This window comes from Myotis nattereri (genome assembly GCF_964212035.1).
Source record: "Myotis nattereri genome assembly, chromosome: 13".
NCBI classification, from domain to species: Eukaryota; Metazoa; Chordata; class Mammalia; order Chiroptera; family Vespertilionidae; genus Myotis; species Myotis nattereri.
This window is the reverse complement of record NC_138088.1, coordinates 52655840-52681379: the sequence shown is the minus strand read 5'-3', so window position 1 is coordinate 52681379 and position 25540 is coordinate 52655840. Positions and strand designations below refer to the sequence as shown.

Here is a 25540-nt window from a genome sequence, read left to right as displayed (position 1 = left end):
GGTTTTTCAGTGCCTGACACCCAGCCGGCCTCTCAGATGTGTTGCGGGTGGAAATGACACGTAGGGAAGCGTGGCCGTACACGTGTGTGCTGGTCTGGGTTCGTCTTTTAAGGGTGGATTTGGAAGAACGGGATGAAAAAGCACAGTATTCCTAAGGCGAAGTGCACCCTGGATTTAAATGCTAGAAATGAGAAGAGATCAGCCGACACTGGTGAAACGGCTTTGCAAACTGTAAAATAGATTCCTATGACTAATTATTCAACATTAAAATGGGAAGCCCCGCCCAGCCTGCGTGCTCAGTGGTTGAGGGATAGCTCCACCTTATGAACGGGGAGGTCACAGGGTACATGCCCGGGTTGCGGGCTCAAGCCCCAGTGTGGGCCGTGGGCCTCTCATCACTGATGTTTCTATCTCTCTCTCTCTCCTTCTCCCTTCCTCTCTGAAATCAATAAAATATATATATTTAAATAAATAAATAACAAAAGAGGAAGCCCCAAACGGACCAATGGTCAGAGGGGCCAGTTCATCTGTTTCCTGTGTTATTCTTGGGTGCAATGAATTCAGCACAGCATTTTCTATCCCGTTTACCGGTTGACGCTGGAAAGAATCAGAAGGGATTCTAGGAAATGGCCCCGCACAGCTGTGTGGACCTACAATGTAAGCCCTGGTGTAGAGGCTTCTGAAAATGCTTTGCAACAGTGCGTATCCATCAAGCCTCGGGGAAGCACAATTCCGGCTGCTGAAATTTAGGGCGGGTTGATACAGATGATGAAAACGTTCATATCCTGGAGAACTTGGTGTTTGTTTTTGCTAGTGTTGGCATTTTATCAACAGGACCATTAAGTTCTTGATAAGATGAGGGTGGAGTAAGTTTTGCCCAACCAGTGATGAAAATATGTATTGGCCGTTGTACTGAGAAAGGCAGAAAAGGTAGCCAGCGGTGCAGAGTGGGTATAAGAGAGTCTTTGGAGCTAAGGAGCGGAAATTGAAATCCCAGCGTGGCTCAGGGGTTGAGCATTGACCTATGAACCAGGAGGCCACGGTTGGATTCCCAGTCAGGGCACATGCCTGGGTTGTGGGCGCCATCCCCAGTGTGGGGCCTGCAGGAGGCAGCCGATCAATGATTTTCTCTCATTATTGGTGTTTCTATCTCTCCCTTTCTGAAATCAATAAAAATATATTTAAAAAATCAATATAAAATTGGAGAGACTAGCACAAGGTTGTGTGGCACTTAATTAATATATGCAAAACAGTGCCCAGTCCATAGTAAGCAATACATAGGCCCTTGGTATTTATCATTATTATTATTGGCAATGATAGTATTTACCAAAAAAAAAAAAATAGGGCCAGAAATCAAGATTTAAGGGGAGGACTTTATTTATTTATACATATTTTTCACACTTATAGCAAGGGTTGCTATCAAACTCCACTCACTGGGCCAGGGATCCTTGTGGTGTCAGTGGAGTATTTGCCCCTCACTTAGCACACGACCTCAGCTTGTAAGCCCATCGGCCACCAGTGGCCTCAACACCAAGCTCTCACAATGTGATTAAGGAGGAGACCTTGACTAGTCTTGTCTTCTCTTCTCCTCTGTTTATGTTGTTTGAATCCATGCACAGCAGGTAGATCTGGCCTTAATTTATGGTGCACTGGCCCCAGAATGCTGGGGTCCTCCTCTGTTGTTGGCTGAACACTGACATGTGCGCCTACTCAAATTTTGGCTAATTGTGTCTGCTTCAGCCACCAGTCCATAATGGCTGCTATTATTATTATTATTATTCACACAGTTTAAGATGGTTAGTCATATTGTTAACCATACTTATTTTCCTGACCTAATTGTCCTACATTTATGTGGTATTTTGCATTTTCATAATGCCTCACCACCACTAATTGTATGGGGAGGTCTGTGTAAGACGGGCTTACTTAGAGTTGTTTGCATTTGATGATGCCTGTGCTCATTATAAACACAATAAAGTATATGTTCTAGTCTAGATTAATAGCAATTTTAGGAAGATGATTTATCTACCTCATATCTCGGTTCCAGGACATACAAGTTGGACTAGAATTGTAATTGAGCAGATATTCTTGCCTCCTAGTCTCATCCTTGATGCCTGCGGCGGCCCTGTGATTATCGCCTGCCTTTGCATGGGCAGAGGTGAACCTACCTCAACGAAGTGGGATTTGAGAAAGCGTAACAGAGGCTTCCCTTGGCCTCCTAAACCCTTATATGTGGTTGCCTGAAACTCTTCAGTTAGAACTTCATTCCTGTGGCTCAAGCCAAATGAGAAATTTAGTTCCTGCTAAAACTAAAATACTCTTCAGAGAGATAACAGACACATGAAACTCTATCATGCATTACACCTCAGAGTGAATGAATTAGTTAAATTCTTCTCTGAATGAAGTTTAATCAGTGATGGAGACCAGAAGAAAAAATAGAGAAACAGGACAAAAAGGAAACTCAGAGGAAACACAGTTGCTTGCATTGAACAGAGAGGGAAAGATGGGCAAGAAATCTTTAAAAAACAGAAGCAAACAAACAAACACTGTCATTAATATTTCCCGAGAGATAAAAGATACTGCATCAGTAAAACATGAATGTTATGTTATTTTTTTAAAAGCACCATTTAGAGAGCATTTAGAAATCAAGAATAATGATAACAGAACTATAAAAACAACACAAAAAAGGATGAAAAGTAAACTTGAAAAAATTGCCCAAAGACTAGAGCAAAAATGACATAGGGATGAAAACTTGGGGGAGGGGGGTGAAAATTAGAGGGGCCAGTCCAGCAGACCCAACATCTGAATAATTGAAGAGAGTAGAGAGAGGAAATCATTAAACTAATAATTCAATGTAATTTTATAGATCTTAAAGGATGAGTATCCAAATTCAGAGAGTGCATTAAATACCAGAACAACGACTGCAAACAGACTCACCCTAGTGGCCATCGTGGTAAAATTTCAGAACACCGGCTTCAGAGAAAGATCCTATAAAACGTGTCATGAGGGAGAGGAAAAATAGGAGTTCATACAAAGAATCAATAATTATAATGAATTACACTTTTCAGCAACAACATGGGAAGTGAGAAGGCGTTGGAGCAAAGCCTTCCAAATTCGAGGTACCAGAATTTCAATCTGGAATTCTATTGCTAAGGAACTGTCAGTTCAGTGTGCAGGTAAAATAACTCGTGTCAGATGTGCAAAGTATTGAAAACTTTTCCTGCCGTGCACCCTTTCTAAGGAAGCTATCAGAAGCTGTGTTCCACCGAAACTCGAAACTCGGGGAGTAGGCCAAAGGAGAAAATGACGAGGGAACTAGATAACAGGGCCCCCACAAGATGGTGACGAAGGACATTTCTAAGATAATGGTGAAGCAGAATCCCAGCATGACAAGTACTCCTCGAGCTGCGAGCAGGGAGACTGGAGCAGGGCAGAAGAGATTTCCTCAAGAAGATGAAACTGAGAGAGGGAATGGCTATGAGTTTGAGTAGATTTACAATAGAGGAGTAGAGTTTGATGTTGGGTTAATGATAAATACAAAGAAAACGAAGCAAAGAAAAAGCCCAGATCATTATCATCACCGAGAGAGAAAAAATATTGTGCAGGAACAAGTAATCATAGTTTCCAAGGCTCAACTGTAAATAGCGTTGACATAACCATAATAATGTAAACACTGATCTAATTAAAATGATGGTATTGCTCTTTTGAGAAGATGAAAAGATGGATGAGTGGTAGAGATGGAGATAGGGGAGGGTGTGTAAGAGAGAGAAAAAACTAAATCCTCTGTAATGGGAAAACATTAGATATTGCTTAAAACAGATATCAAGAAGTGACACGCATATTATTTAAAGAAAGGAAGTAATAAAAGAGTCCACTCAAAGTGCGGAAAAAGGTTGCCTGTGTGGAGCAGGAAATTAGGAGTTTTGGAGAAAGAGCAGGGCTTTCCTCACAAACCTAGTAAAACCTCTTGAATAAACAATATGCTGGTGTAACTGATATGCCCAAAGTTTGTTTGGCCAAGGGAGAAACTAGAGGCAAGAAACCATTTTTGGTGCTTTCTAAAAAGTTTAGACACAAGATTATAAGGATCAATAACTGTGGGAATAGGAAGGAGATGGTAGACTTCAAAGATGAGGTGAGCTCAACCAAATTGTGTAAGTGATTAAATATAAGGAGTGAGGGAGAAGGAAAAGTCAAAAATATTGGTGGAGTTTCTAGCTTGGATGAGAGTAGGTGAAGATTCCATTAATTGAGATAGGGAATATGAAAACATCTATATGTATAAAAGCCTAAGCGACCTTTATGACCGAATGACCAAACAACTGGTCGCTATGACGCACACTGACCTCCAGGGGCCAGATGCTCAACTCAGGAGCTGCCCCCTGGTGGTCAGTGTGCTCCCACAGCCAACCTCTCCCGGCTGGTCGGCCAGCCCCAATCAGCCCAATCGGTGGTGGGGCTGGCCAGCCAACCTCCCGCAGTTTCTCCCTCTGGCCAGCCAGCCCTGATCGGCCCTGATTACTGGCCAGGCCGAAGGACCCCACCCGTGCATGAATTTGTGCACCAGGCTTCTAGTTGAAAAATAATGAGATGAGTATTTTTTTGGTGTGGTTAGGTTTGATTACCTATATGATGACATCTATGGGAATATGTCTCAGTATGGATCAATAAGTTTGGATTAGTCAGGGGAGAAATCTGGGCTAGAAATAAAGATTTGAGAGTCATCTCTTAAAGATGTTCATTGATTAATCATTATTCTGTATACTTGAAACTAATGTAAAATAATATTAAATGGCAACTATAATTGAAAAATAAAATCTAAAAAGAGGTGGTAATTGAGATATAGGAATAAGTGATGAGATAGTTCAGTGAGATAGTATAGTGAAAGAAAAAAAGAGAGAATAGATGGAAACTTGAGGATTTAAGGATTGGCATATGGAAGAGGAATTCATTGCAAAAGAGCAGCCCAAGAGGTGGGCAAACATTGAGAAGAGGTTCAGGGAGAGTGAGTTTCTAAAGTTGGGAGGCTGGTTCAGATAAAAGGGTGAGCTGGCATAGGCTACAGTCTTCATCGCCTGAACTCAAGCCTACAGCTGCCACAGAAACAAGAGAGAAGATAGATCTGATAGACCTCAGAAACGTAGGTACAAACTGTTGCCACTCCTTGGCGAGTACAGCAGAGGCCTCTGGTGCTTGGTGTCGCCTTCCCTTGGCCCACTTCTGATTGCAGGGGCCAGTGGGCAGTTCCATCCAAGTTCAGGCGGACCGCCTGGTGACAGCATCTCACCTCAGTCTCATGCTCCTCTCGAGAATTTCTGCCACCGAAAACTCTGTGTGGGAGAACCTCCTCCTACCAAAAGCATGAGGGGGATGCAACCCATGGGGCAACTCTTAGCCAATGGAGGATGGAACCTGGTGGATAAGTACCCAGGGTCCTGTCTCTCTGGTGGGAAACAGTTGTAGGAAGTGTTCTGGACACTTCTCAGGACGTCCCAGTGGGATTGAGTGCCCGCTGACCACAGTGGTAACCTCAATAGCCCTGTTAGGCTTTTCTTTCATTTTTCACTCTCCCCACTTCCCCACTGTATGACTTCCTGGGATTGGATGTAAACTACTCAGAATCTACTTTTCATCCTGGGCTCTTCTGTTGAGGAAACCCACTGTGTGTGGGAGTTAGAGTGGAAGAAGCCGAGAGGGGAAGGCCAAGAGCCACAAATCGGGTATAGACTTAGGGAGATACACCTTCACCCTTTAGGCTGGAAATTACAATGAAGGAGAACATTCCTGAGCGTGAGTGGTGCCCTAGTAGGTCCAGCGGCATATGACCAAAAAACCCCCAAATATAGTGGCCTAAAGAAGTTTATTTTTTCTCTTTCAAATAAAAGAGGTTTACCTGGGAGGCACTCAGGGCTATTTGGTGGCCCCAGCACTGCCATATTAAGATCACTTCCTGGCCCCATAGAGGTGCTAGAGCTCCTGATACCAATTTTGGGGATAGTAGTGGGAGGAATCAAGGGGAAAGAGGTTACCTTTTAAACTTGTTAATCCCTTTAACAGATCCTTTCTGAAAGTTCCACACTTCTGCTAACATTTCATTGGCCAGAACTTACTCAACCTCACCTAGTGGTTGGGAGAGAAAGGGGAAATGTAGTGTTTGTTTCTGAATAACCACCAGAAAAAGGAAAGTACCAAGTATTATTGTCAGGCTCAGTACAAAATACACACACACACACACACACGCACACACGCACACATGAACACACACGCACATACATACAGTAGGGCCTTGACTTACGAGTGTCCCGACTAACGAGTTTTTTGAGATATGAGCCGTCTCTCAGCCGATTTTTTGCTTTGAGTTGTGAGCTAAAAGTCGGGTTATGAGCCAGCTTCAGATACCCCACCCCTCGTTGGCGCAGCGAACATCACAGTGAACGCCACAACATCAGCCCAGCATCACGTGTCTCACTCGTTCACTTTTTGATTTGACATACGAGTAATTTGAGTTACGGGCTTCGTCACGGAACGAATTAAACTTGTAGTCAAGGCCCCACTGTATACACACACACACACACACACACACACACACATATATTGCTCAATCCAATGGAATGTAGGAAAAAAGAAAAATATGTAAAAAAAGAAGCATGAAAAAATGGAGAACATAAAATAGACTCTTCTGTTAATTATAATAAACTAGAGGCCCAGGGCGCGAGATCGCATGAGACCCAGACCCGCCGCACCACCATGGGACTCCAGACCCGCTGCGCCGTGAGACCCATCAATGCACCTCCTGGTGACTGGTTGTTTGGTCATTACAGTGTTACGGCCACTGGCCTTTTATAATATAGATGGAAATTGGTCCTTAAGATCATCTAGTTAAAAGACCTCACTCTATAGATGAGGAAAGTGAGGTCAGAGAGCATGATAGCCAGTCACACCCTCGTGTAGTCCTCTCCCACGGTGTACCAGGTGAGTTTACATGAGCAATAGAATACAGCAGAAGTGATGTTGCTTCTGAGATTTAGGGTATCAAGGATATTGCAGCTCCTGTCTAGTGGCTCCCTCACTCCTGGATCACGGACTTTGAAGGAAGCCAGCTATCATATCATGAGCAACCCTATGGAGAAGCCCACATGGTGAGGAACTGGTGCCTCTTGCCAGCAGCCATGTGAGAGAGCTTAGAAGCAGGTCCTTCAGCCCCAGTCGAGCCTTCAGATGACTGCAGCTCTAGCTGACATCATGAGTGCGACCCCATGAGAATCTCTGAGCCAGAGCCAGTTAAGCCACTCTCAAATCCCTAACCTACAGAAACTGGGAGATAATGCTTGTTTGTTGTTTTAAGCTACTAATTTGGAAGTAATTTATTAAGCAACAATACATAAATAATAAGGAGAGTTTTTGTAACTTACTTGAAGTCACAAAGCTAGTGGCCAATTTCCAATGAGAGCAGAGGGTTCCTGACTCGATGTTCTATTAGATCCCATTATATGCTGGTGTACCTTGGACTTCTTTTGTCCTTGGACACACACCCATTCAGGAGGTGTTAAGAACTATCTAAAAATTCTGTTTTTTTTCATAGGCAAAATAACATGAAAGCTGGGCCATTCTTCCTCATGGACTGCAGAATACGACTCAGTAAGGTGAGTATGTACTTTGACCTTGCCATGGAGTAATGCATAAGCATTTCTATCTTCTTGCCACAATTTCTGGAAGGATAGAGGTGACTGATTCAATTGTGTGCCGTAGCTTAGTGATAAAACCAGAAATGTAACTTCTACTTGACTTCTTGTAACCACTCCACAAGAATGGCATAGCGTACGCAGTGTTATTCAGTCATGTAAATGCTTCCGTAATTCTGACCTTCCTGTGCAGCAAATCAGTGACAGGGCCTCGTGTCTGCATTTCTGTCTGTTGTCTCTAAATGGAATATTCAGAGAAGGGCAGATTGCCAAAAAGGCACTTTGTGGCTTCCATTTCCCTGCCGTAGAGCCTCCCATTTGGATGCACAGGACTATTGTGTTAGCGTTTTGTGTGACCTGTGACTTACAGTTTGGGTCTCAGTTTTTAAAAATGTAATCATACAACATTCTTATTTTTTCCTTCCTTAAGGATATAGCTAGAAAAGTAGGGGGGTGGGAGTAGAAAATTGGGTTAGGGTTTAACTAGAACATGGATAGTTTTAAGAGTTAATTTCAAGTGTTGTCGAGGCTCCGATTCTATGACCTCGCACCAACTTTTAGATATATTTCCAATTATTCCTCATTACAGTCAGTAAGTTAATTTGCTCTCATATATTCCCAGCATTAGGGAGATTCTGGGATGTTTACATATTTTTTTTCTCACTATACTTGAAAAAATAGATTTGTCAGCTATTCCCTAGTATCACTTATTCTCTTGAGAGTCATAGAAAGATAATCTTCACTCCCTTGACATTTTAGCACTTACACGCATGCACACACATGTGTGACCAACTTATACTACAAAAATATTGTTAACTGAACATAATTTTGAAGTGTGGGTTCTATATTTTATCTGGCAACCCTACCATTTTTTTAACCTAATAACCTTTTTTTTTTTTTTTTAACATTCAGTATTCGTTTTATTAGTTTCAGGTGCACAGCACAGCGGTTAGTCAGTCATATACTTTACAAAATGATCCTCCTGATATTCCCAGTACCCACCTGGCACCATTTGTTACAGTATTATTGACTATATTCCATATGCTGTACTTTACATCCCATGGCTATTTTCTAACTACTTTTCTTAACACAATGCCGGATAAAGGCATTCTAAAAGTGCCACTCGGCTTTTCTTGCCACCTGTAGGTGGCAGTCTAATCAAATAATTTCATGAGAGCTGCTTGGCAAAGCCAAGTTTAATACTGTATTATTTATCCTATATTGTTTAATAAGACTATTAATATTTAAAAAAATTTCTAAGAATACTAATTTTATATAAATGAAGTTTCCACAAAAGAGAGATAAATTTTGAAGTTGCTAAAAACTAAATAGAATTCAGTCCTTATTCCACAACCCACCATCAAACAGATTCAAAGCCCCATGTGGTCCAATTCCAGTAAGCCACCATGCCTTTTATACTTTAATGATATTTGAAGAATTCTTTAGTTTTTCATGATATTGTAAATAGGATTTTTTTCTTATATTTCCTAGCAGACTACTTCTGATGTGTAAAATAGCTATTGATTTTTGTATGTTTAATTTGTTTTAGACCATACTCTATAGTTTAAGTAGTATTACTATAAATACTCTTGGATTTTATAATACACAATTAAATTATCTGCAAGTAATATACTTTTCTCTCTTTTAAAATATAGCAATAAATCTTTTTCTACTTTAAAACAACTAAATACAATTACATTAAACATAAATATTAAAAAAAATAATTATATCGGTGCTCTTAAAAACCTTTTTCTAAAACAAGGTTTCCTTATTCACTCAAAACTATTATTATTATTATAACAGTTTAATTCTATAATCCAAAAATACAGCCATAACCTTGTAGTCATATTTACACGTGAATAATATAATATAGAACTACGTAAAAATAGGATCTCAATGATCAGTTGCTTCCACACTCATGCACGCTACCCCCTGCCTATTCTGCTACGTGGGCTTCTTCTTATCACAGAGGTCTGTCTGCTTACAAAGCCAATGGGTGAACATCCCCATGAAATTCAAAGAAGTCCCTCAGTAACTTATTCTTTTGTTGTATACTATATTCTAGAGAAGAACAAGTATGCGTTCTTTTGAATTTCAATGCAATAGTCTTTGATTTTTTAACAGAAAAGTTATATCCCTTTCTAGTTCCTGCTATTATTCATTATCTTTTGAGCCATGACAGTGCCCTTAGCACCACACAAAACAGGACACAGTCCCTTTCCATGCCTCATGTTGTGAAACCGCCTAAGAATTAGGATCTATGTAATCATGAGTTTTGAAGGTAACACTTTTAGGTATTTTAGTTCACAGGTATCTTAATGTGTGTTGATTTATACGCTATAAAACGGAGTGAAAGTTAAATATTTGAGAAATAAATGCTGCACTAGGTGGCACTATTTGGTAATATGCTACTAACGTTGAACTTGACTAGTTAATGATTTTCATATACTTTGTTGTATTCCAGTAATTATTCTGCAAATATAAAATCTATTAAGTATTTTATGATTATTAAGGTAATTTATTCTTTTAATGAAAAAGTTGAAAAATATCCCCCCCCCCCCCAAATTATCTCTAATTCTGTTTAGCTAGCTTACAAATGTGTTGTTGTTTTTTTCTCTGTGGTCCAGGAAGCTCTGAAAAAGGCATACATTTTGGAGCCAAACAAACTTGGGTTCAAAATCCCCACCTGACGCAGCTCAGGGAAAACATCTTCATCTCCTTAGTTCTGTGTTTTTAAATCTTGACATCTGCCTCCAGCCGCCATGCATTTCTTTCAGAAAGTTGTGAGTTGTCTTTCCTTTCTTACCTCCCCTGCACTCCTCCACCCTCTTTAATTTGGCTTCTGTCCCCTCAGTCCAGAAATGACTCTTCTTCAAGTCGCTCATGCCCTGCATGTTGCCAAATCCAGCGCACACTTTCCTGTCTCCATCTCACGCTCCCTCTCAGCAGCGGTGTTGTCCTGGAGCTGGGGGAGGGGGAGGGGGATGATGGTACTTGGTAGTGAGCGGTTTGTGTGCATCTTTCTCCAACTCCAAAACATGTTGGTAGCTTGGAATTAGCCAAGGGGAGAGTATTTATACCATGGAAATCAGCAAATGCTACAGATCAGCCTTTTCCCCACCATAGCCATTGGTTAAGCAATGACTCGCACACCCTGGGATATAGGTAATCATGTTTCCCTTCACAGAACCCTCTCTCTCTTTTTCTTAAACCAGTACCACTCTCTTCTGGTTGTCTTTCCATCTTCTCATTGACTCTTCCTCTATCCAACGCTACATGTTAGCACTCCCCAGGAGCCAGTCCTAGGCCTCTCTTCTTCCTCTCATGTCCTAGCTTTAAAAATAATCTCGCCATGCCCTGCTGGCGTGGCTCAGTGGTTGAGCGTCGCCCTATGAATCAGGAGGTCACGGTTGGATTCCTATTCAGGGCACATGCCTGGGTTGTGGGCTCGCTTCCCAGTGTGGGATGTGTGGGAGGCAGCCAATGATTCTCTCTCATCATCGATGTTTCTATCGCTCTCTCTCTCCCTCTCCCTTCCTCGCTGAAATCAACAAAAATATATTTTAAAAAATAATCTCACCAATTTCCATGTATTTAAACATTACCATTATGTTGATCAATTTGAGATTTGTATCTGCAGCCCAGGGCCTACGCTCTAAGATTTAAATTCAAACATCAAACCATTAACATTAACTTGTATTCAATGTCTTACAGACATTTCAACCTCAAGGCCAAAACAAAGTTCCAGATTTAACTTCATAAGCTTTTCCCTTTATCTGCTCCATCCCAACATTCTCCAGTTCAATAAACGGAACTGCCATTTTATTTTGTTTTATTATTTATTTATTTTATTTTATTAATTTAATATTTTATTTTATTTTTGTTTTATCCTCACCTGAAGATATTTTTCCATTGATTTTTTTGTTAGGGAGAGTGGAAGGAAGGGGGAGAGACAGAGAGAGAAACATCAATGTGAGAGGACACATGGATTGGTTGGCTCCCTCACACGCCCCCACCAGTGCTGGGGATCGAGCCTGAAACCCAGGTACATGCCCTTGACCAAGTCGAACCTTCAGTCTGTGGGTCAACACTCTATCCACTGAGCCAAACCAGCAAGGGCTTACTTATTTTTTTAAAATCCTCACCCAAGGATATGTTTCTATTGATTATTTTAAAGACAGAGGAAGGGAGAGAGAGAGAAAAAACACACACACAAACCCACAAAACTTCAATATGAGAGAGAAGCATGGATCAGTTGCCTCTTGTACGTGCCCCGACCCAGGATCAAACCCACAACTGTTTGGTGCACACGATGACACTCCAACCAGCTGAGCCACTGGCCGGGCAAAGACATTTTAGTTTTAAAGGACAACAGTGAGACTATGGCAGTTTTTTTCAACAGACACTATGGGAAAAAGATGATGGAATAATTTCTTTATTGGTGGAAGAAAAAATGTTATAAAAGATATCACTAATGATTTTACCTACACCAAAAATGGATTTGTTGTCTACCATCTCATACTTATGACTATTTATGGGTGTCCTTTGGAATAGTCTCATTTAAAAATATATTTTATTGATTTCAGAGAGGAAGGGAGAGGGAGATAGAGATAGCAACATCAATGATGAGAGAGAATCATTGATCAGCTGCCTCCTGCACACTCCACACTGGGGATCAAGCCCACAACCTAGGCATGTGGCCTGACCAGGAATTGAACTGTGATCTCCTAGTTCGTAGGTCGACGCTCAACCACTGAACCACGCCGCTTGGGCTGGCACATTCTTTAGCACTCGGAATTACTTGGCCTCACACCATCTCATCATTATATCATTTGTGGCTCACAATTGTGTGGCATAAAGATCACCTGTGCCAGGTTATGCAGACTGGAGCCTTAGTCTCCTTTCAGGTGATGCCTACTTTTAGTCTCCACCGGTTTGACTCTGCCATCAATTATGGCGTCAATATAATCTTCTCACCAGGACTTGACATTGCTTTGACCCTATTAGCAAGAGTGCTCTGCCTGTATATTAGAAATACTACTGGTTTTGGAAGCTTCTATTCTAATTTCTATAGCACGATATTGAATCTTAGGGATTTGGAGTTTTGTCACAAACTGTACACCAGGTCATTTTTCTTCGTGGCACGTTGGAATTCCCTACACTCGCAGGCGAGAGGCGGATGGAGTTCCATCATTAGGCAGCAGTGCCAGCATCGGGCTGCAGGCTCCTTCCGTGTGGTTTAACTTACCTAAACATGGCGGAGAGGGTTTATAAATGTGTGTCTTCAGTGCCCCCGTGGATTCATCGCTGGTGAAACAGAGCAGTGGGAACTTGCTGCGGTCATTGTGCACATCCTGTCCTACCTATGGTGTTTGGAATGAGCACCCAGTGTCTACCGGATGCCTCACCTCTCTCCCGGAACTAAGGAGACACCAGCCAGCAGCACATACATAGTCCCTGACCATTAGAATGAACCGGTTGCTACTCACCATCCCTCAAATGTTCCATTTAATGTTCCATCCAGATCTGTTCTTCTCAGGTTGCTCGAGTACCTGTGTTTCGTGTTTGTTTTGTTTTGTTTTCAGGTCACTGGTTCCTGGGGTGGGTGCCTTCGGACACCTCGTGCTTTTTGGCCTGACTCCTGTAGGGACTGCAATCTGTTCTTACCTCTGCCTTGATGCCCTGGTACTGATTTCCTTTAAAGAGCCTACCTCTGAAATATTCAACATCCTCAGAATCTATATTTCTACACATAAAATATTTAACATCTCCACTCTGCTCCCCCAAACCCTGCCCCTGGCCCTCATTTCTAGATCAGACACCTTTCAAGGTCTGCATTCTGGCCTGGATCTGGACTTGATTACTCATTCCTGTGTTTTGACTTTATCTCTTCATTTTCGGTCCAATTTTCCTCACAGTTTCCCCCAAGTTAGTGCCAACTGCTATGTAACGTTTCCAGCATGCTGCATGATGAACCTCTAACCCCCTGCTTCAAGCTAACAGTTTCCTTGTGTTAAGGCTCCCACATAATAATAAATAAAGCATTTACTATTTGCTAAAGGATGGAATAGAAACCATTCAAAACATAATTCCTAAGGAACTAACCGATATCAACCACAGCTGCATGCTCCACCTCTAAACAGCCATTTTAAGCATGAGAACTCTTAAATGTCTTAGATGTGGGCACAGTTAGGAGGTTGAGATGAACTGAACACAGGCTTCAAAGTGGAAGTGATGGACAATTGGATTGGTGTCTTCCAGCATCAGTTCAGAAGCTCCCTAAGTGAAAAATAGGTCCCTCATGGGGACATAAAGGGTTAGGCTCCACACAAACATGCCCATTATTAACCAAGTAAAAATTACCATTTGTTCAATGGTCTATATGAAAACATTCTCTCATGTACATTATTGTACTTGCATGTTACAATAACCTTGTGAGGCGGATATTGTTTTTATTATGTCTGTGTTGAACCCAGCAAATAGTAGTTTTATCGAGTATTTACCATATGCTAGATTAAATGATAATATACTTAACATTCACTAATTATCTCATTGAATTTGTAAACAATCTCAAAGAGGAAGCGACTACTTTTCAGGTGAGAAAACTTGAGGTTTATATTAGTAGAGGCTGTGCCTAAGGATGCAGGAGTAGCAAGTGAGAGAGCTAGGATTTAAAGTCGCCGATCTCTTAATCATAAAGTTGAAAGTTAAATGACTTGCCCAAGGTCTCCCAGCTTGGAAGTTTGGGACTGGAATTGAGTCAATGGCTTATGATGATTTATTATTCATTTTTTAAAAACAACTTTATTCACATAGTATATAATACACCTATTTAAAATGTAAAATTTGACCAGCTGGCGTGGCTCAGTGGTTGAGTGTCGACCTATGAACCAGGAGGTCACGGTTTGATTCCCGGTCAGGGCACAAACCGTGAGCAATTATTTTAGGTGAGCAATTTGTTAGTATGCGCAAGCTACTAAAAGAAGTGGAGTTGCTACATGTTTGTAAGAATTAGTTTCATATTTCCAAGACTATAGGAAGAGTTTCTGGGATGATGTGATTGACCCTAAAAAGCATTTCAAACTATCATATCTTCAAAATATAAGCTAATCATATATGTCTAGCTTGTTCACCATTATAACTCTAGTACCTGCCATAGAAACTGATACATAAGATATATTCAACAAAATTCTTTTGAATCAATTAATGGTACGGATGAAGACACTTTGAAATGTTGAGGCTTTATCTGGAGATCAGTTGGGACTCACTGGAGATGCTATGTTATAAATAGTGTTTTATAAAAACGACTAGAGGCCCAGTGCACAACATTCGTGCACTCAGGGTGTGTGTGTGTGGGGGGGTCCCCCTCAGCCTGGCCTGTGCCTTTTAGCAGTCCAGGAGCCCTTGGGGGATGTCTGACTGATGGCTTAGGCCCATTCCCCGGGGCCTAAGCCATCACTTGGACATCCTTAGCACTGTTAGACATCCTTAGTGCTGCCAAGGACGCGGGAAAGGCTCCTGCCACTGCTGCTGCACTCACCAGCCAGCCTGCCCAGCTTGTGGCTGAGCAGCGCTCCCCCTTTTGGGAGTGCATTGACCACTAGGGGGCAGCTCCTGCATTGAGCGTCTGCCCTCTGGTGGTCAGTGTGCGTCATAGCAACCAGTAGTTCTGCTGTTCAGTTGATTTGCATATTACCCTTTTATTTTATAGGATTCTCAAGGCAATGGGCAGAATAAACTGGAGTGGGTAAAGGCTGGATGCAGGAGAGCAGCTAGGCTAGTCATATAATCTCCTTTGGGTAAGAAGAAAGGTTAATAGTGGACTGAGGATAGTGGGAAAGAAGACTTATTTTGAGATTGAAGCAACTGGCAAATTTTCTGCCTAGAAGACAGTGAAAGGGATGTTATCAAGATGGATGATGAATAATTAGTTAACTTTTGTAGCAGGAAGTTACTTTGAAAATTTCTACTCTCATTATCTTTTTCCTAGTATTCCCTTACCCACATGGTCATTTGATTGGGCTTTCTTCAGTGATGCTCAATTATCCACCAATTATTTTTTTTCTAGAGCCATTATATTCACCTTTTCTTTGAATATTTCGGATTTGTCAGACCTATTATAAAATTCCCAACAGATCTGTATAGGTTTGGGAAGTGCCTGCATAGACAATAACTAGAACCTCTATCGTGAGAGCGTATGGTGTCATAGAAGACAGGGAAGGGAGTGAGTGGGAATCCCTGGCTCTTGGAATTCTCCCACCATCCTAGAGGTCTCAGACACCACACCTGTTCTCAAAGCTAGAGTCCCACTTGCTCAGGGTAGCACTGCCGGATCTGGCGGCTTTGGTCATGTTGCTCACTCGCATCAGGCTCTAGCTGATAAAACGCCAGGGCAGTGGGAGATTGTTTTTGTATTTTCTCGTTGTTACTCTAATATACAGAAAAAGTGGGTCTGTATAGAGTATTCACCTTCCTCTCCAGTCCAGCCCAGCACAGCCCTGACCCTTCAGAATGTATGCAATGAACCCAGTGTGTCCACAGCAGCGATTCTCAACCCGTGTGCCACGGCAGGCAGGCTGGCGTGCCACAGGAATTCTTCACGCCGGCAACACCTGGCTATTCAGTCAGGGGCACTGGCCTTTTTCCTTTAGATCGTCAAATAAAAAAGAAAAAATGACAACCGCCAATACAATAGCTGTCTAGTGTGAATGAATCAAAATTCTATACTAATATTTTGTGAGATCGGCAAAAAACAGATATTCCTGGTGTTCCGCCGAATTGTAGTAGTTTAGCTGCCAGGAGATGAAAAAGGCAAGTCGCTGGTCTAGAGGGTCGTTGTCTGTGGACTCCCAGCTGCTGGGCCAGCCCTGCCCCCCAGGACCTCCCTCCAGGACCCCGCCCCGGCCCACCCGCTGACTTCCAAGGAGGTCCTTGGTTTCTAGCTTTGCTTTGACCCCCACGCGACCGCGCGAGACCTGTCTTCCCACGAAGGGCCGAGCCCCCCGGGCCACAGTGGTCTCCCCCTCCTTGCAAAGGCATCCTTGAAGGAGGCGACAGAGCAGCTCTTGCTACTTTCTTTCTCTGAGACCAAAGCAGGAGCTGGAAAGCCTGGAATAACAGCAACGATATTGGTTATTATTTTACATTAAAAACCCGGGGAAGGGGGGAGACGTAGCCCCTGACTGCACGCTCCACGCCCTCGGGGACAAAAGCCCCGCCCGGCGTCGCAGCAGAGCGGCCCGCGCGTCCCCAGCGGCCACTGGACCCGGTGGGCTGGCCGGGCGGCGGGAGGCCGGGAGGCCGGGCGGCGGGCCCCGCCCAGGGCTGGTCGCCCGCTGTCAGCGTCGCCGCGCCCCGCCGCGGGTCCCCGTGGCCACTGCGTCCCGGCGCGGCCAGGTGTCCGGCACCCAGGAGGCGTGCCCACGCTGCGAGCCGCCTCCCCACGGGCGGGCGCGTGTGCGCGCGGGTGTGCGTTCGGGGCTGCTCCCTCCCCGCGCCCTGCGGGGTCTCTCCTCCGCGCTCCCTGCCTGGGCTCCTGCTGCTGAGCCATGTCCGCCAGGGGTGAGTAGGGACCAGGTGGGCACGGTCCACGGACCCCGCGCCCGGGGCCCAGGGGGCAGGGCGCGGGCCAGGGCGGGCCAGGCAGGTGCGGGAGGGCGAGGGGCTGAGAGAGCCGCGCCGGCCCCAACCCGGCCCGAAACTTTGCCATCTGATCCCGGGGGCTCGGGGCGGCTGGGTGGGTGCAGCCAGGAAGCCCTCGCCCTTGACCTTGACCTCCGGGTGTGGGCGAAGCCTGCGGGCCAAGGTCGGTGCCTGGCTGGTCGGGACCAGCTGCAGGTCTGAGCTGGGAGGGCTTGGGGGATGGGCTCGCGGCTGCCGGTCCTGCTGAGGAGCCGCCTGGAGGGCCGGCCAGGAGGGAGGAAGAGATATTTTTTTCCTCCTTTCTTGTTACCATTTTGCAGCTCGGTTATGGAAGGGATCCAGGGCTTGATGCAGTAAGATTTAAAGCTGCAGTGCTTACACCCATTTAAAAAAGTAAATTCCCTACCTGTACTCCTCTTTGCATGAATCTCTGCCCCTCGCCCCCTCCCATTTTCTTTCTGGAGTGAAGCAATTGTTGCAGGTGAAACAGATGAAAGAGAAAAGAAAGCTTTTCAGGCCAGAGTGAAGGGGATATGCGTCTCGCCATCTGGAGCCAGCAGTGATGTGGGGAGGGCGGGTTAGTCAGACACGCCGCCGCGGCTGCTACTATGAGTGAAAAATATTAAAGAAATCGAGTCACTGTGCAGCTTGCCAGCAATTCACACGAAGTGACTTGGTTGCTTTGCCATAAGCATGGAAGGAAAATATTATTTTTAGAAACTGTATTTGAAAGCAGTAAGTACCACCCCCCTTTGATACCTTGAAACTTGGAGGAGTTGCAGTTAAACTCTGAAGGGTTAACCCTGCCTTTTTTTGGGGGGGGGGGGCAGTTTAGGAATTTAATAACGTGCTGGGTAGTGAAGTGCTGCTTTTTAGGGTTCATTCTGGGGCGTGTAACACATAGAGTCATTTCTAGCCAGAATGTTTAAATTCCTTTTTAAGGAAACTGGCCTTGGTTGATCTGGCAGTACGGTTGGTTGGTTCTGAACCTGGAAATGGAGTAGTGAGGGTTGGATGGAATGACATAAATGGCATTTGTAGATGCGGAGACAATACCTGCCTAACGATGTTTAATAATTTGTGCATGTCGGAGAGGAGGAGAGAAAAGGGGGCGGGACAGATATGGTTTTAGGGGGCTGGGTGTGTACGGGATCCCCTGGCTGCCTCCAGCTGTACGTCTCTGAACTGTGCTCAAAGACCGTGGCTTTTCCCACATGCCCTCTGTCCTAAGTACCGCCAGGAACATGTGGGTATGTCCCTCATGGGTAGTAAAACTCTCTGTGGTCAGAGTTCGCTTCTGACCCAGCTTTACACCACCCAAACCCTTAGTACAGGACCCTGCACACCGTCGGAGCCCAGTGACCGCTGGGAGCCTAGCATGTCCTAGGAAGCATCAAATCCGTTAGGAAGCCCCCTGGCCCAGTAGCACTGTCTCCGCCCCTCCCTCCCCCATCACAGGGTCTCTGTGGTTTCTCCGAGGATGTTCAATGAAGAGGGACCCAGTGACCCAGAGGCTAGAGCTCTGGACTGGGACTGAATTCTGCAGTATTTCCCCTTGAACCTGGTGTCCAGCAGGATGGCTTGGAGTCAGATGTAGCCATTTCACTCAGCTGTCTTGTTTCTTCTCCCAGCCCCATGCTGATAATTAGCATTTAACAGCTTACAGCCTGACTGATCTTGCAGGGGAGAGGGAAAGCCTCGATAATAAGTATCAGTTACTGATGCTTTGTATATGTAAGGCACTTTCCATGTATTGTATCATTTTTTCCTCAGAATAACAGGCAGGTAGATACGGCTGTCACCCCCCATTTTACAGATGAAGGAACCGAGTTTGAAGGTCTATGTCATTGTCCCGAGTGAAGTGGCAGATTCCGATTTCCTCCCTTCTGGTCACATCCGCGTTGTCTTACTGCCTCTCAGTTATTCGTCCTTTGGATATTATAGCAAATATCACAATCATTGATTGTCTGAGAGAGAAAAGATGCTCCGTATTTGAGATTCAAAGGAATTGGCCTTTGTAAGTAACTTGGAATTTCCAGTACGTTTCGAAATATCTCGTGGACATTTGGTAGTGACGAAGGGGAGAGGAGATGAGCAGGGACGGCTGTCTGTCCTTTCTGTGGTTGAGACTAGGGCTGAGGGCGGTGGTGGGGCAGGACCCGCCTCAGACGTCCTCGCTTTGGCCCGAGGAGTTTTCATTGCAGACCAAGCGGAGTGGCAGGCGGTACCCGTGGAAGGCAGAGAGGTGAGGGCTGCCATCAACTCCACGGAGTGGCCGCCAAGCCCTCCGCTGGACAGTGGCTCGTTGGTGTGGCTGGGGTGCGGAGGGACTGTAGGAATCAGAGCTACACCCATTTTTGCTGCCGTCTTCTGTTTTCATGTTTGCAGTGGAGCGCCACAAAGATGTATGTGCTATTGATAAGGGGAGACTCTGTTCTGCTGCTTCTCTCCCTGCTTCCTGTCGCTCTGCCTGCGATACTACTCGTTGCATCACTACCTTTATCAGTTTCTCTCATGTGATGTTGCAAAGATTAATGCACCTTGATTTCTTATGTGCGGCCGTTTTTCTGACCTGTATCAGCTACAGGTTTTCCGCTCTCTGAGTTACAGAACTCCCCAGCACTTTATCACACTGAAAAGAGATATTCGATGGCTGAGTTTAGTCATTACTAATTTGGGTGCTAAAAAAAAAAAAAATAGTAACAGCAGCACAACACTTCCTGGAAGCCCTTTGTTTCCCTTTTGCATTTAAAATAAATGGGCTCCAATTCAATCAATCATTTTTTTCATGAATTAAACAGTTTTTGACATCAGTATTTCACATGTGGGAGAGCCATGGTTCAGAGAAGATTTTAAGAAGGTTGACTTGTCCCCACAGTGTATATGTGAAACGCATTACTTTTAAAAAAAATATTGAGACCTCATGTGGAGAAGGTGGAGTCAGTTACACCACTCAGGTATGGCTCATGGTCATCGGTTTAGCAGAGCTGTCCCTTGTTTAATTTATTTATCGATACATTTTTATCCTCACCTCCCAATCCTATTCCCTTCTCCCATAGGCAGTGATTCTAATACATTTGATATATGTGTTCTTGAATTTATAGCAAAATCAATTCTTAGAACAGTTCTTATATTTAAAGCTATAAATACCAAGTCATTGTGTGTGTGTGTGTGTGTGTGTGTATGTGTTTCAAGGATTAATCAAGTTCTTGTTTGGTAACTGATATTATGAACCTGTACGTATTTCTGATCTTATGTGGAAGTTCAGATCACTTCATGCAACAGCATGCCTCATTCTGTGAGGGACTAGGTATACCAGATGAAAAATGGTTAGTCCCACTCCCTAAGGAACGCACGCTGAGGTGCGTGTGTGTGTGTGTGTGTGTGTGTGTGTGTGTGTGTAGTCATGTACACCTGATAAAGCTCACCATAGGGATGATTCATCTGGTGTGGGAGGGTCAACTCGCTGTGACTGGAGACAAAGGGAGCACTTCCCTTCCGAGGAGGTGGAGTGTGAGTTGGATCTCGGAGGATGAGTGGGGACTTGGCAGGCAGGAGGCTGAGAGATGTGCTTCCCTCTCAGAAGCCGTGGAACGCAGGGGGCTGTGGGCAGGAAGGAGCCTGAGACGTGGTGGGGGCGATCGGAGATTGGCAGTGAGGAGGGAAAGAAGGCTGGGGAAGATGAAGGGATGATGTAGGAAGCCAGCAGTCCTTCACAGCAAAGGCTGCTCCTGAGCAGAGAAGTGCAGATGCAGAGAAGGGAAGTGTGAGGTCTGTCCACACCCCCCGAAGAACTCAGCCCTGGCTGTTCGGCCGCCCACGATATTCGAGATGGCATTTTATTGCCAAATGGTACGGTGTGAGTTACATTTCATCCCGGCCCCAGTTCTCATTTAGGTAGAAGCTTGCCCAAAACCTTCACCTGGGTTCCCTCCCTTTCCTATGGCAGATTAGGCTCCCTGAGCCCTGTCCTTGGTTTCCTACCCGACACCAGAGCATCCCAGGACCAAGAGCGCGGGCACAGGGAGGCCGAATGCACACAGCCCAGCAGCATGTTTGGCTGTGGCCAGGGGAGGGCGCGAGGCCATGCCCCCAGGGGAAGCGTGCATTCTTCACTCATCATATGTTCACAGGCGCATGACTGGTTCCCTCCGTTCTGGAGACGAACAAAACAGCTCCCATGCAGAGAGCCCTTTAAAGTGAAAGATGGAATTTAGTGAAATTCATCATCTTACATGGGAAATTAGTCTTCATCCTCTTAGGGGAGAAACTTTTCTTTTTCATGAGCCTGTGGTTTCAGGTTCTTCTGGAACTTAATTCACGATTGTTCATTGACATGAGAAGCACTAGTCACTCGATACAGTTTGACATTGTGTTGCTCCATTCATAAGACACGTCTTACGAAGGCTTGAACTGTACTTCACCTGCGGCTGCCATTGTCTGAGCAATCACTGGTTTCCAATGTTCTTGGGTAGAAAAAGGAAAAAGGATGAGAGCGCTCAGCATTTCACCCTCGTTAAAGCAACAGTCTCTAAGAATATCACCCATCCATCCGTCTGTCCATCCTTCCCATAGACATCTATTCAGCCTTCCTAGAGTTCACCATCAAACGCTCATCATTGAAAATCCAGCTGCCTGTCTCATTACATCTTACAACATCACACTAGAAAGTGACAGCAATGTTGCCGTCACTAGACCAGTACAGTGGGGGTGTTCTCTCTCCAGATGTGCAGCACTAGCCATGCATAGCTGCTGTGCCCAAAAGGACCTGTGTTGTGTTCACTTCCCTTTAAGGACTTCTTGAGAGGCACCATGGTGACAGTGTGACAAGACTAAAAAGACACCCCTGACCCCACACCATGGACAGAGTGAGCCCCGTGTTTCCTGTACGCTCCACTGGGGTGCCCTGTCTCTAGCTTTGCCTTCTCCCTTGCAAGAGCTAGGATGTACTCTTTGCTGCCTTTGTGAACACCTCATGGTCTAGAATACAAATGTCATTGTTGTGTCACAGATGACAGCCTGGGGCCCAAACCAACTCACCTTCCAACTGGAGGGAGGGGAAACTGTTTTAAGGGAGGGGGAGGAAGGCAGAGAGAAGGAGAACAATAGAGGGATTGATGCAGATTAAATAAGACTATTAAAAGGGAGACATTGGATTTGAGTATAACTTAAGTATTGGCTAGTGTAAATCGAGTTATCACATTTTTCTTTATTGAGAATGGGATAGAAGCTGGCGGAGTTGCAATTTATATTAGATATAAAAGGGATTCCACAGTTAAGAAAACACATGCTTTTCTTCTCTCCCCTCCCCCTAAGAATAGAAATTCCAACCATTTATCTGAAAATCTCTTGACAGCAAGCAAGAAGACGGTGTGGTGCACAGTGGTTAACTCTTTTGATCTTTCAAACTTCCTCTCTGTTCTTCAGCCAGCTAATATTTATTGAGCCTTCTTTCTAGACTAGCCAGATTTATTTCAGATCCATTCCTGGGCTGATGATGCTAAAGTATTAATTAATGAAGTCATTTAACAAATATCCATTGAGCACTCAGGGGTGAGGATTGTCATGATTTGCGGGTGGAGAAATATTAAAGGGTGTTAGATTTTGTGACTGTATGAGGCTGGGCAAATAGGGGCTGATCAACATTTACTGCTCACTTTTAAGTGCCTAGTATATTTTACACGTACCATATAAGTCATCATCCACATGGAATACTTATGCTAAATCTGGTGGGATACTGAGATAACAGGAGTTCAGTGGGGCGACCCTAGGTGAATTGGGGTGCTGGCCTTCCTAACAAGTTTCTAGCTAGCATTCCTTCATCTCAAAAGGTAGGATTTTGGTCAATATCTGAACATCTGCCTGTAGTATTAACTGCATCATATATTATTTACATCAAAATTAAACACTGTCCCGGCCAGCATGCCTTAGTTGGTTGAGCGTGGACCTATGAACCAGGAGGTCACGGTTCGATTCCCCATCAGGGCACATACCTGGGTTGAAGGCTCAATCCCCAGTGTGGGGGTGCAGTAGGCAGCGATCAATGATTATCATCATTGATGTTCCTATCATTCTCTCCCTCTCCCTTCCTCTCTGAAATCAATGAAAAGATATTTTTTAAAAGTACTTGGCTGGCTCTTTCCTCTTCTTCAATCCAGCACATTTCTAGGCACTTTCCTAGTTGGTGCGCTCAGGTGTAATGGCTGTTGTAGACAAACAGTAACAGCACAAAGTCAAATGAATTTTTGGAATAGTTGTTGCTGTTTTCTTTTGCAATTCACATGATAGTTTCCTTCTATTGGGGTAAATATCTAGAGAAAAACTGTTGTGGGAAGGAGCTGTGGAGTGCCTTTGGTACCTCCACAGTCATTTTAAACGAGGGGCTATATTTCTTCTAGTTAACGTAGCATCGAAGCCGCTTTAAAATGTGTAGTGCAATAAACCTATGGTTATTCTTGGACTCACTACCTTCTCCATGACTTCCTGCCAATATATTTGAAATTTGTTTCCCCAGCACATTTTATTGAGAAAATTATCTAATATGCATTTACCACTGTACAGAAATTGTCCATATTTTGTTTCATAATTAGTGGGTGGGCAAGACATTATTTAGTAGATGTATTTAGAAAATCCTTTATATTACTGAGCACTGCATTAGAATAAAAATGAAAGCAGGAACTGTGGGTCAAGCACCCAAAATTACTTGCTAAGTGATTAGAGATCATATGATTTGGGCCCTTTGTTAGATAATTATCTTAGGCTCATAAGAGGAAGAGCTCTACATGCATAATTATTGTTATTCACATTTTAATAAATGAAAGTTCTCAGTTTTGTACACTGTGTTCTTTCTCCAGCTCTTCAACGTTATTGGATATGAGAATAATAGTGGATGGCACATATGTAGACGATGTTAGACCATTTACAAGTTGTTTGCCTTAAAGAAGATATCCCATAATATGTTGTGCTTACAACTGTGTCCAAGGTCTTTAGTTGTGCTGTTCTTTCTCGCTTATTGAGAATTCATTTGAAAAACACATCCACCACAGAGGAGCACCGGAGAACTGAATGGTAACAATGAAGGGAAATGAGGGCAATGAAGTAAGCAGCTATTTCTGGCTTTTAGCTCCAAATGGGAATGAACAGAAGGAGAGGAGTCCCAGAGTCTGGGGGAAGAGGGTGGGGGGGACCAGGATTTGTAAATGTTCCAAAAAATGCAGAAAAGGGGTTGGATGGCGATCTCTAATGGATTCTAGAGAGATTGTTGTTCTGTGTTGAACAAGGGAATCGTTATTTTGATTCATTTAAGCATTCAGGTGAGTAATGAGCATGAGTATCAGTGATGGTTTGGTTTTATCTGCAGCTCCTTAGTTTCTGTTTATTTTAGGGGACTCCATTCTCCGGTGAGACACTATATAAACTGCGGAACTGTAGTTATGAATAATGTACTCATTTATTCTGTCATTTAGTCAGTATTAGTTGAACACCTACTAGGTGCTCAAGTTGTTCTAGATTCTGAGGTGAGACAGCCAAATGGTCAAAACAAGAGAAGATGGTGCTTAGAGCAGAGGGTAGAACAGCAGGTGAGAAGTCACTGGATTCTGGAAATATCTCCAAGGAAGTGCTTGTAGGACTCGCTGATGGGTTGGAAGCGTAGAGGAAAAGGAAAAGGAGAATTGTGGATAGCTCCATTTTTTTTTTTTAGCAACTGAGAGAATAGCACATCAATTTCTGGGATGAGGAAGAGTGTAGAAGGAGCAAGTTTGGGGTGTGGGAGAATCAAGCCTTTTGGACATTTTAGTTTGAGATGTCTCTTAGCCACTCTATTATGAAGATATTTATAATGCCCATTTTACAGATAGAGAAAATGAGGCATAGAGAAGTCAAGAAACCTGCCTGAGATCATCTGGCTCATAAGTGGTTGATCAAGGTTTAAATTCAGGTCTTGTTAATGCTGGAGTATGTTTTATCCACCACAATGCTGCCTCTTCACATTCGGCTGAAACATGTGCCAAGGAAATAATGTATCTGGTTTTCAGTTCTTAATTATTTATAATTTCCCATTATGCAAGATAATTTTCTACATTTTTAAACATGGCTTATTTGTAAGGAGGAAAAAAGTCTTGTCATCACATTATCCCAAATTCTACCATTTATCAATATTATCATTGTTAGCATTACAAAAACGCTACTGGAACATGAAGAAGCATATTCCATGATTA

General features: G+C 43.8%; 1 protein-coding gene across 1 annotated transcript in view; it reads left to right on the top strand.

Annotated features, from left to right (window-relative positions):
* Positions 1–17116: 17116 nt before the first annotated feature.
* Positions 17117–25540, top strand: part of ABLIM1 (actin binding LIM protein 1) — a 239380-nt gene continuing 230956 nt past the window's right edge. The window contains exon 1 of the mRNA XM_081104375.1: positions 17117–17240. Coding sequence (XP_080960501.1) covers positions 17228–17240 — 13 coding nt within the window. The 5' untranslated portion in view covers positions 17117–17227. The remainder of the gene's footprint in view (positions 17241–25540) is intronic.